The 13,474-nt window shown below is 39.9% G+C and overlaps 1 protein-coding gene across 2 annotated transcripts in view; it reads left to right on the plus strand.

The window, feature by feature from the left end:
- Nucleotides 1-4,180: 4,180 nt before the first annotated feature.
- Nucleotides 4,181-13,474, plus strand: part of LOC121868362 (organic cation transporter protein-like) — a 31,803-nt gene continuing 22,509 nt past the window's right edge. For both annotated transcript variants that reach the window (XM_042368885.1, XM_042368886.1), the window contains exons 1-2: nt 4,181-4,288; nt 12,868-13,319. In XM_042368885.1, the coding sequence (XP_042224819.1) occupies nt 13,031-13,319 (289 nt within the window). In that variant the 5' untranslated portion in view covers nt 4,181-4,288; nt 12,868-13,030. The remainder of the gene's footprint in view (nt 4,289-12,867; nt 13,320-13,474) is intronic.

Consider the following 13,474-nt stretch of genomic DNA (forward strand, 5'->3'; position numbering starts at 1 on the left):
AAATTTACTCGTATATACATCTAGTATTGATACACTCTGTAAATGCACTGGAAAAAAGATAAGGTCTACCAGGTAAGAGTACATGACTGCTGAGCTGGTGTGAACATGGGATTTTTTTATGTCCAAAAGAACATAAGAATGGAGGAAACTGCAGAGGGCCTATTGGCCCATACTGGGCAGTCCCATTTACACCCAACCCCTATCGCTCATAAATCCATCCAACTCATGTTTGAGGCTGCTCTTTACGGCACATTTCTTCACTTACGAAATGTCCATGACTTATACCATAAAATAAACACACTTAAAACTTACCTGAACGTGGTATTTGGGGTCTGAAGAGGCCATCCTTTCTACTGTACTACCTCCTACTGCGGCAATGAGTTTGGAATTAGTGACGTCATTGCAAATGGTGGCCATGTTTCTAGAGAAATAAACTTATCTCGACTATTATAGCAGGACTTTAAACTTTTATTACAAATTATATATACCGTATCACTACGAATGTGGCAGAGTGTATTTCTTGTGTTTACCCAGAACCGTCACCTCGTCCATTGCCATAAAATGATCGAAGGAATTTACTGCGTTGTTAAGGCAGAATATATTATGAAAAATTACTAGGTCTAGGGAATTTATTTTCGGGATAATTCAAAGCAGTTTCTAAAAGTTTCTGATAACTCTAACTGGTCCTATTTGAGAGTACAGAATGAGGATTTACCATGCTATTCATTTTTGTAATCCTGTTGTCTGTTGGGTTACATACTGTAGCACTACTACTACGCATGATTGTATCCCAGGGTGACCTTACCAAACGTCGTAGATTTTCTTGGGGTGCGATGTGTTACTCTTGGCTGGGGGAGAACCGGACAATAAAAAGAGAGCAGACCAACCGCCCGAACGGCTTCAGTAAGCTGACAAGTGGTGGAAATGATAAAATGGAGCTACACCACAGTACCACAACACGGCAGCAACACCACAGTACCACAAAGCGCCAACTTACTTATCATTTATATTTGTTTTCTGTACCTTTTTACCACATTTATTTTTCTTTCGTTCAAGATCCTACCAAGACGCGTAGATAAACTCAGTTCAGGCCAAATTAATGCTGGATGATCGAAAAATCCTTTTGCAGCAGCAATCTTAGTAGTTTCTTGTTATACCTACATTGTTTATACAGCTACTTAGTTCTATTTACAGTAAATATTGGAAATGATATCCACTAACAACAATTATAAGACCATTTCCAATATTTTCTTGTTAATAGAACTAGGTTTGTTATGTTATGTTTAGTTATGTTAGGTTAATTCAGGCTAGGTTAGGTGATGTTAATTAAGATAGGCAAGGTTAGGATAGGTTAACTTATGTCAAGGCATGCTATGTCATTTAAATTAGGTTAAGTTAGGTTAGGTGAAATAAACGGGGGCTAATCTTAAGATAATTTAATTTAATAATACTGTGTACTGTAATAATAATAATAATAATAATAATAATAATAATAATAATAATAATGTAATAAGATTCTCTACTACACTGGGTACACACGTGTTCCAGCCTGTAATTAAGTAACAAAATCAATTGTTCGTAACTGAGTGAGATTGTACAGTATTACCAATCGAACCTTTTGCTGAATTTGATCATACTAATGATTCCTATTTGACTACTTTATATTTCCGCTAAGTAATTGTACCATTGAGCACTTTAGTGAAAATTATGTCTGAAATATTATTGTTAATGATGATTAAGTAAACTACATTTAATAAGCTAAACTGACAGTATCCCCAGTGCCGGATTTAGACCTGTGGAGGCCCATGGGCAGCTTCTTTCTGGAGGCCCCCCTCATTATAACTACCCAAGAGGATGGGGTGGCGAGTGAAGCGAGCCTAAACATCTGGGAGTTCCGGGGGGCGCTGTAAGCCCCCCGGGAAAATGTTGAAATTTTAACACTTCTTTGGAGAATTTTGAAGCCATATGCAGTTATATTGAGGAAATTAGAACATTGAGAAATTTTAATTAACTGTATATTTATTGATAGTGTACAAATTCCCAACACACACACACACACACAAAAGCGAGACATGACTGGAGTCATTCATGTGGTTTCAAGTCGACCAGCCCTGATATAGCTACTACCGCACATGTCAAAAATAAACATAAATTTTTAAAGAATGAAAATAAAAATAAACCAAATGAATAAACAAATAAATAAAATATTGTAATATGTGGAGGCCCCTGGGCAGCTGCCCACTTTGCCCACTCCTGAATCCGGCCCTGGGTATCCCTATAACAACGTCTGGTGTAAGTGTTATTTGGATCCTCTGCATCAGCCATCTTTCAGTCAATGCTAAACGTTTGTTAGGTCTTCCTGTAATAATTCACCCTATTTTTGTGTCGTCACCAAATTTATTTCTCTTGCTGTCATCACCTATATTTATGTCATTAATGTAAATAATAAATAGTAAAAGACACGCAATGTTTTAGAAGTAATACACTTTAACTCAAAAAACTATTTCTACTTGGGGCAGGTCGATAAATTTCAGAATGAGCATTGCGACTCCTATTGTCTCGGTAGGGTTGCCAAAAACCTTCGTCCGTTATATCATATTTAAAAAAAAATATTGTATAGATGGTTTTTGGATATACTGTACAAGCAATATCAATCTGAAATTTAAATTAAAGATTTATACATAAATATCTATTATCTCTTCTATGAACCCACATACTGTACGTAGGATGGCAGAAAGGGGAAAACAGAAAACTCGAGTAGAGTAATAGGAGAAAAACAATCACATCCTCCGAATACGAGGGTTAACATCCACACTTCAGGATGCAGGCCGTCCTGTGACATTCCTATGGATACCCAGTCATGTCGGTATCTTGGGGAATGAGGCAGCAGATGGCCTTGCCAAGACTGGCTGCAACAAGGCCACACCTGACTACGTTGTTCCTCGATCACTTTTACAGCTTAGGACCCAAATTCGCCGCAAACAGAGAGAAGCTCGGGAAGCAGCCATCCCCCTGGACTCCCCGCCCACCTGGTACGATGTCCTCCGTAAACTTCCTGACCTCTCGTACGTCTACGGGAAAGGGTCGCGGAAAGGGGACGTGATTGCTGCCCGTATCATCATTGGGTATGACTTTGCTTGGGAGATTGGTATCCCCGCATCCCCTGAGCAACGCTCTTGTGCATTATGCAGAAGACCCGACAGCCACAGCTTTATCCACTACCTCCTAAGATGTCCCCACACACAACGCTTCCGTGACGCCTGCTGGACCACCACACCACGACCCCCTGACGGAGACACGATGATCCTCCCCATACTGGCCAGATATTATGTAAATAACATTGATTGCGTGTTAAAGGAATACCCTTCCTTCCTTAGGCTTCAGTAAGCCCCTTTATAATATTTATACTGTATGTACTTGTGACACTTGCCAGATACTTCTGGTGTTATTGTACAGGGGTACCTAGTGACACCACGAGGATCCCGCTTCCTCCATCAAGGAATAAACAATTGAAATTGAAAAACATTCATGATAAGCAGGCAGAGACCTGCAAGATACGTAGTGTGAGTAAAATACTAGGCACACACTCCCAATTCTCAACTGACATACAAAATGAACCGGTAAAAACCACAGAATTCTTCATTATAAACCATCCGTTGAGCTGTTGGTGGTGAAGAGGATAAAAGTAATACACACTTCTTGAGTAACCTTTCGTTTCCCAATATTCGCTTATCACAGTAGATTGTAGCTAACCTGTCTCCAGTGCCTCGAGTTTTTTTATTGAAATGTGATGGAAATTATCTACTAACAATATTTTTCATTTCGCGTTATCAGTTAGCTGGTTTGAATCTAATTATCCAATTATATTGGTCCAGTCTTGTCGCGGGTTAGAAGCGAAAGTCGGCTCTGGCTGCCATCAAGCACCCACCCAAATTTTTTTTCTGTTTACTTTATCCTTCTATAATTTTCGTACACTTCCCGCACTCTATTCTGGGTCATCTTTCCTTCTGATATATCTAAATAAGTTTTCATTATACTCTTATAATTACCCTTTTCATTTCAATTAAAAACTCTCTTACACGCACACAGACATATATAATTACATGTACACAATGTTTATCTGAAAGCCCTGATTGCCTCATACAATAACATCTTCGAAGAGGTACGACATCGCTAAGCATATACATTAGCAAGAGATAACGCCTGGCACTAGAGCACGTTGTTCTCGTGAGGCAACTTAGGCAAGGGCAGTTGTGATGTGACCGGTGAGGGAAGAGGTTGTGTCGCGGTGAGTTGTCCTCTATTCACTCTGGGTGTTCCACAGGGACCATCTCTTAACCCAGACAGTTCTCTACTTTAATGGATAATATCGCGGACTTGGATGTTGTAGGTTACTCAGGAGGTGACCATAGTATACATATACTGTACAATAGTTAATTTTATGATAATTTTTAGTTATATATTTTTTTCTGATTAGGTAAACTTTGTGTATTTTTTATTAGATAAAAATTTTGATATATTTGGTTAGTTATAATTGTTATATATCTCTGAATAGATGTAATTTCAATGTTTATAAGTGTGTAAATGAACTTGGAAAACATTTGTATAATACGCAGGAGAAAACTTACGATTTCATTATTATTGTTAATTAATATAAGTAAGTTATGGGATATTGACCAATGGAATTTTGCCAATTTGCCGATTAATCAGTAATCGGCCTTTTGACCGATTAATCGGGCCGATTAGTTGAAGTTTATCTCTGTAATTTCATATTTACCGGTACAAGGCATTAATGACAGTATGGTGATCCAGCCAAAACTCTGATGCCTCTCCAAAGTTTTTATTTCTAGAAAGTTCTTATAAATGTATTATTAGTTACATTATTTATATTTTGTCCCTTGTGCTCCTATATTTACTTCATTTCCCATATTATGGAACATATTTAAGATATAGACAGACAGAAAACAATGAAAATAAGAGAACAAATTCTTTCATCTTGTTTCATTTTTTCATAAACAACAAAAAACTGTTACTCTCAAGCCCTTTACTGACGTTCTATGTCTGGTTTACCTGACTTGGACCAAAAATATTTTGTTACCCCATTGATATCAAACGAAGAATCAATCATGATTAATCAACCAAAGTAACATAAAATTCAACTTTAAATTCATTTTATAGTATTCAACATAAATATTACTGCAGCTCTATATTTAGGAAATGATTCATAATTTGTTTTTATATAGCAATCAAGAAATGTGAAATATTTCAACTTTTATATTACAGCACATTAACATTCAATCTACTGTACGTGTCTACATAGGTAAAAAAACAGTTTTCAGGCTAAGGCTGATGATCATACGGTGTTGGTGTGTCATGTTTTCTTGCAAGTGTATGTTGAGGCCGTGGTCGTACTCAGCGTCGTAAAAGCCTGGCAGAGTCGTAGTGAAGGACGTGGTTGTGGCTCTCGGTCGTACCCTTGCAGAGTCGTCTTAGTGAAGTCGTTTGGAGGTCGTAGTGGCATCATGGTCGTCAAGGGGGACCTGGGAATTAGCATATCCTTTTCAGGTGGTCGTAAGTGAGCCACCTACGTCCGAGCACATGCGGGTATTACCGCCTCCACTATTATACCACTTACTGCCATCACCACTACCACTTACTGCCACCACCACCACTACCACTTACTGCCACCACCACCACTACTACCAATTACTGCCACCACCACCACTACCACTTACTGCCACCACCACCACTACTACCAATTACTGCCACCACCACCACTACCACACTCACCACTCCACCACCACCACCACCACTGCCACCACCACCACCACCACCACCACCACCACCTTCACCACCACCACTGCCACCACCACCACCACCACCACCACCCACCACCACCACCACCACCACCCCACCACCACCACCACCACCACCACCACCACCACTGCCACCACCACCACCACCCACCACCACTGCCACCACCACCACCACACCACACCACCACCACACACCACCACCCCACACACACCACCACACCACCACCACCACCACCACCACCACCTCACCACCACCACCACCACCCACCACCACCACTGTCACCACCACCACTGCCACCACCACACCACCACCACCGCCACCTCCACCACCACCACCACCACTTCACTGCCACCACCACCACCATTACCACTCACTGTCACTACCACCACCACCACTTACTGCCACCACCACCACTACCACTTCACTAACACTACCACCACTACTACCACTCACTGTCACTACCACTTACTGTCACTACCACCACTGCCACCACCACCACTACCACTCACTGCCACCACCACCACCACCACCACAACCACTCAGCACAACCACCAAAATCACTTACCATACCTTGACAAGATACCTCCAACTTCTCTCAAATATCTACTACAGTAATTTCATATCTCACTTTGTATTGGTATAGAACAGTTCGGAACTCTTATCACTTACTTGAGAACTTTGAGACCGTGGTCATGTTTAGAGTTATAGCTTGGCAGAGTCATAGTGATTGGAGAAAGAGGTCTTGGTGGTTTTAGAAGTCGCTAGAGGGGGTTGGGAATAAATATTTCTTAATGGGTCAAGCGTGGATACAAGTCATCGTTGCTGTTGCTGTGTGCGGATGGTGCTGTGCTGATAGATCATAAAGGGGAAGGCACACAGGAAGAGGATGAGAAAGAAGCGGGGGAGAGAGAGTGTAAGAGAGAAAGAGAGAGAGAAAGAGAGAGAGATCCTAATATGGTGTACGTTTATGAATGTGTGTTAGAGGCAGCAGAAGGTGAGAGCTGAATAAGGTAAACTTGGTCATATTTTATTAGTAGTTGGTGGTGTAAGAAGCTTCCTGAGTACTAAGAAATTCAATAGAGTTTGATGTCGAAAGAATATTTTATACCCAGCGCGTCAATTTTGTTCGTGTGTGTGTGTGTGGTGTCAAGGGATGTCAAAGTGCCAGTTTAGTCAGAAGTGAAAGTCATACATTATTATTATTTTTTTCGATAGTTGTTTAAATGACGGGTGAGGGGGAAGGTGGGGGGTGTAAGAGGGGAGGAGGGGCACGGCACTCCTCCACTATGACCCTAAAATCTGACGAAGGGATTTAATTCTCCTTATTGCTGTCAAGGTATAAATGAAACACCTGGCGAAACAATACAAGCATGCGAGGTATCTGTCTCATCAATTGAAGACATTCCAGCTCAGGAGGCCATCTTGAGGGTTTCCAATGCCCCTTGAAATTTCTCTCTAAATGGGAATATAGACGTCGTAACTACAGCCAGGATTCCCCAAGACCACACTATAGTTATCATTCTAGACGTCATCATGTGGAGTACTCGACACTGAGGGTTGGACGTGACTCACTCCAGTTTTTGTGAATATCAATGGTAATTTTTCTTCACTATTAGAAGCTGAAATTAACAAGAAAAACAGTCCTTTAGATCCACTACACCTTGAGATACACCTGTGGGTTTATATAATGATAATCATGATTGACTCTACGTCTTTCATTATAAATTTGAAGTTCCGTCTGTCAATAATTTATTATACAATGACCCCCAGAGACTAAAGATGGATACCGAGTGTATAAAAAAAATCGACTAAACGATACTGTTAAAAATAAAATGGTTTAACAGTGGTCTTTAATGGGACGTAGAGTAACATGCAAAATTATTATCAGTCTGGTGTTTGTACAAGCATAAACTGTGCTTTCACGATGCCTTTTGTTGACCCTGAGCAGATGGAAAGGCATCAAACGTTAGGGTAGAGAGAGAGAGAGAGAGAGAGAGAGAGAGAGAGAGAGAGAGAGAGAGAGAGAGAGAGAGAGAGAGAGAGAGAGAGATTTAAACCCAGTTCTTAACACAAGGGAAGAGGGTTAACACATACTCTCCCTCCCAATTACAGGACTTAATGGGAATGAATATGCTAAAGTGTGTATGTGTGTATGTGTGTGTATGTGTGTGTGTGTGTGTGGTGAAGAGAAGTACTAAACATGACGCAAGGGGTAAAAATGACCGCTTAATGGGTAGGTTTTGAGCAGGTGGAATACATAACTGATGATGGGGGGGAGAGAGAGGATGGGGTAGCGAACCAAAGGAGAGTGAAACAGGTGTAAGATTGAAAGGATAAAGGAAATGAAAGAGAGAGAGAGAGAGAGAGAGTAATCAGGTTCTTGGTATTGAACAAAGACTGTGTTGAAAGAGGGTGGGGGTTGTTCTCTCACCGTGACTATAGCTCTTGACACATCCACCTTTAGCTCTTAACGACACATCCACCTATAGCTCTTGACGACAAATCTACCTATAGCTCTTAACGACACATCCATCAATAGCTCTTAACGACACATAGCTATAGCTCTTAACGACACATCCACCTATAGCTCTTAACGACACATCCATCAATAGCTCTTAACGACACATAGCTATAGCTCTTAACGACACATCCACCTATAGCTCTTAACGACACATCCACCAATAGCTCTTAACGACACATCCATCAATAGCTCTTAACGACACATAGCTATAGCTCTTAACGACACATCCACCTATAGCTCTTAACGACACATCCATCAATAGCTCTTAACGACACATAGCTATAGCTCTTAACGACACATCCACCTATAGCTCTTAACGACACATCCACCAATAGCTCTTAACGACACATCCATCAATAGCTCTTAACGACACATAGCTATAGCTCTTAACGACACATCCACCTATAGCTCTTAACGACACATCCAGCTCTTAACGACACATAGCTATAGCTCTTAACGACACATCCACCTATATCTTAACGACACATCCATCAATAACCATAACATTTGTAGCTATAGCTCTTAACGACATCCACCTATAGCTCTTAACGACACATCCATCAATGGCTCTTAACGATACACTTCCATAGCTCTTAACGACAAAATCCACCAATAGCTCTTAACGACACATAGCTATAGCTCTTAACGACTTACATCCACCTATAGCTCTTAACGACACATCCATCTATAGCTCGACACATCCACCTATATAGCTCTTAACGGCACACCCACCTATAGCTCTTAACGACATCCACCTATGGCTCTTAACGACACATCCACCTGGCTCTTAACGACACATCCATCAATAGCTCTTAACGACTACATAGCTAGCTCTTAACGACACACATCACACTATAGCTCTTAACGACACATCCACCTATAGCTCTTGACGACACATCCACCTATAGCTCTTAACGACACATCCACCTATAGCTCTTGACGGCACATGCATCAATAGCTCTTGACGACATCCTATAGCTCTTGACGACACATCCACCTATAGCTCTTAACGACACATCCACCTATAGCTCGACACATCCACCTATAGCTCTTAACGTACATCCACCTATAGCTCGACACATCCACCTATAGCTCTTGACGAGCATCCACTAAAGCTCTTGACGAGCCATCCACCTATAGCTCTTGACGACACATCCACCTATGGCTCGACACATCCACCTATAGCTCTAACGGCAACACATCCACCTATAGCTCGACACATCCACTATAGCTCTTGACGACATCCACCTATAGCTAGAGCATCCACCTATAGCTCTTAACGACATCCACCTGGCTCACCGGCGGCATTCACTATAGCTCTTGACGGCACATCCACCTATAGCTCGACACATCCACCTATAGCTCTTAACGACACATCCACCTATAGCTCGACACATCCACCTATAGCTCTTGACGACACATCCACCTATAGCTCTTGACGACACATCCACCTATAGCTCGACACATCCACCTACGTATAGCTCTTAACGACACATCCACCTACAGCTCTTGACGACACATCCACCTACGATAGATATAACCGCCTGTTATGAGCTTGGATTTATGGATGAGCAGCTTACTCGTGACTCTTCATTCATTGGGTAGTAGTGTTGTTCGTCGCTTTACAAACCCGCTTCTCACCTCTTGTCTTGTTTTGGCACGAAGACGATGTGTTGCTAATACAATAATGAAATAAATAAACTTTTCAGGTTAGGTTATAAGTTATAGATATGAAGAGAGAATTGAAGAATCAGTTTTTATAGACAGATGATCAGAATGAGGAAAGAGAGAGAGAGAGAGAGAGAGAGAGAGAGAGAGAGAGAGAGAGAGAGTTAAACGAACCAGGAACGTCCTACTTCAAATGTTAAATTTCGTCAGTTGAAATTTCTCTCGTAACTGAACGTATAAAACAATATATCTACTTGATAAATCTTCAACTACGGCACAAAATGACTTTAAAACTACGCTTCGTTGAGACTAGTCGCCATAACTGACTATTGCATACGATCATTTAGCAACCGTTGGTAGAGAAATGAACGCTTACAGTAACATACTTAAACTGGAGGGAAGAAACTCATGAATCGGCCGAAATAGCCAAACGGCGAAGTGGCCCCTTATCCCTAAAACAAACTCATGAACGCTGGGGTGAGGGAGTGTCTGGCTCTGTAATAAACCTTAAATAAAATAAAGTGAATAGTTACGAGGTTTTCTGACTGTGTGAAGGTTACGTTAAGTACTTAATTACTAGACATGAGTTGATTGACGCTTTGTTTGATGTTTCTAATAGGTTTACCAGTTAATTGATAACACTAGATATGTTGGATATCTTAACTGATTTGTTTGCGAATTTTTAAAAGCAATTAATTATCATAGAGCGATTAATAATAGTAGCCATTTAAGATATATTAATATAAGATAATTTATTACACTAAAAAAATAAATAAAATTGTAGATCTATAATATTACAGTAATTCGAATAGAAAGAAAACGATTAACGCTCGCCAACAACCCTATGGGTCACTCATCTATTTTTTAAATTGTTGATGACTAGTGTATTTCTTATTAATAACACAAGCATAAAACCATCACATGTTAAGACACATAAAACTCCCTAATAACTTTCAACAACATTGTATCATTCTCAATTTTTTTTAACGACTATCGTATTTACTAATAAAGAAAACGCACAATAACATAATGTCGCTAACCCCTGACTAGTGACTGCGTGACAATATTCGACAGTGTTAAATTATTTACAGACTTAGATAGCTGCAAAAACTAAAGTAGAGCACAGTGGTTGGAAGTGGTTAATGACCCAGTTATGTCTAAATAAAACTGTTCATATACTGTTATAATTTAATGTGATTTAGTTGTGTAAAAATAATAACAATAACAGTAAGTAAAGCGTTGTCATCTTTACGTCCATATGTATATGTCTTCAGATGCATGCATGTAGAAACACACACAAGGAGCATTGCTAACACACACACACACACATACGTTAAAGCTTCTATGTACAAACGAATAAACAGATAGACAAACACACATACAGATATAGACAGAATCACAGACAGACATAGAAACAGGCACACGCACACGGACAGACGAGACAGACACACGGACATTTTCTCTTTCTTAATCTCAGAACATCCACACATTATCTTTTATCAAAATATGTACACCGTATCTGTACCCAGTGATAATATACTGTATACCAACCACTATATTATCTGCTTGAAGTATACACACACACTAACATTCCTATATATACACTTAATATATCATCTGTACATCATCCAGACGGAAACACTCATATAACACCGACTCAGTCCAGACCCCAAGTGGCTATAGGTTACATACTGAACATTCGATATCATTATATGTACCTATACATTAGGATATATGAAAGGAGTGTTTTATAAGATTAGTAATGTGGTTTGGTTTGGTTAGTTTAGGTTATATAGTGAATATTAGGTGAGTAGATGGTGGTTGTTGTTGTAGGGAGGGAAGGTGGTGGTGGTTGTAGGTGAGGAGGTAGTAGTGGTTGTAGGTGGTGAGGTGGTGGTAGTTGTAGGTGGGGAGGGGGTGGTGGTTGTAGGTAGAGAAGTGGAAAGGTAATAGTGGTTGCTGTAGGTAGGGAGGCCGTAGTAGTTGTAGCTAGGGAGGTGGTGGTAGTAGTAGTTGTAGGTGGGAAGGTTAGTAATCACAGGGAGTCGAATGTAAATGGCATCACGAAAATTGCGACTAAGTCCTAGGTTGCTGCCCAGAATTTCTGCCTCATTTACACACAATTGCAGGGTCTCAATTGTTTCTCTTACTACTATCAACACAACATACATATATTGTTTCTCACTTTTGATCTTTTTTTCATTTTTGTATTTAGTATTATTATTACTATTATTATTATTATTATTATCATTATTATTTTATTTTTAATTATAAATTGCATTTACTATGAATTATTATTAGTATTATTTATAATTATTATTGCATGTTCGTCCCCCAGGCCCCGATGTGGGGCAGTGACCTGTGTCCGGGTGGGTTAATCCCAGTAAAAAAAAAAAATGCAGGTGCAGAACCACGAAACAAAGAGAAAAATGTAAATAACAACAACAACAAAATGACAACAAAAACAGGAAAATGTAAACAACAACAAAATAATTGTAATAACAATACATGAAAATTTAAACAAAATAATAATAACAATACAGAAAAACAACAACAATAATAACAAAACAAAAACAGGAAAATTTAAAAACAAAACAAAAACAATAACAATAAAACAATAATAGCAACACAGGAATATGCAAAAAACAACAATAACAACAAAACAACAACAAAAAACACAGGGAAATGTAAAAGAAACACAATAACAATAACACAAAAACTGAAAACAAAACAAAACAAAATAAAACTCAGCAAAAATTTAATATATGGTAATATATGTCTGTTATGTATTTATTCATATATGTGTGACTCTGAATATATGTATGTATATAAAAACATAAATTACATTTCTTTCTACTTAGCAACAGCAACAGGGAGAAGAAGAAGTCACAGACACACACACACACAGAGACAAGAGGAATAAAATGAACATCGCCTCTTTGTAAACAACACCAACGACGAGAAACAACATTGAATCTCTTCCTAAAATCACTCTTGAAAAAACCCACGATACTTCCTATCACGATGTCTGAGAAGGAGGCGAAAAACGACAATACGGGTGATACGAACGAGGAGAAAGGTACGGTGAAAGAAGAAACGACAGATAAGGAAGAATTGGATAGGGGAATGAAGAACGATAATAAGGAGAGACAGGCGAAGGAGGTGGAGGAAGGGACGGGAGGAGGCAGCAGCAGTAGTGAGATGTTCCAAACTATCCTCCGCCATGTGGGAGACTACGGCAAGTGGCAGTGGCGGGTCGGCATCATCACGTCTTTCTGTGGGGTCTTTACCGCCTTCCACAACCTAGCTGCCGGTGAGTTATTGTTGTTCTTCTCTTCTTCCTCCCCTTTCATCCTCGTTGTCCTATCTGTTCCCGTCTCCTCCATTCCCTCCCTTTTGTTCCTTTCTCCTAAGCCTCCTCCTCTTCGCCTAACCACTTACGTACGGTCTCCCCTCTATACTGAATAA

This window comes from Homarus americanus, unplaced genomic scaffold (assembly GCF_018991925.1).
Source record: "Homarus americanus isolate GMGI-L3 unplaced genomic scaffold, GMGI_Hamer_2.0 scaffold19318, whole genome shotgun sequence".
Classification (NCBI taxonomy): Eukaryota; Metazoa; Arthropoda; class Malacostraca; order Decapoda; family Nephropidae; genus Homarus; species Homarus americanus.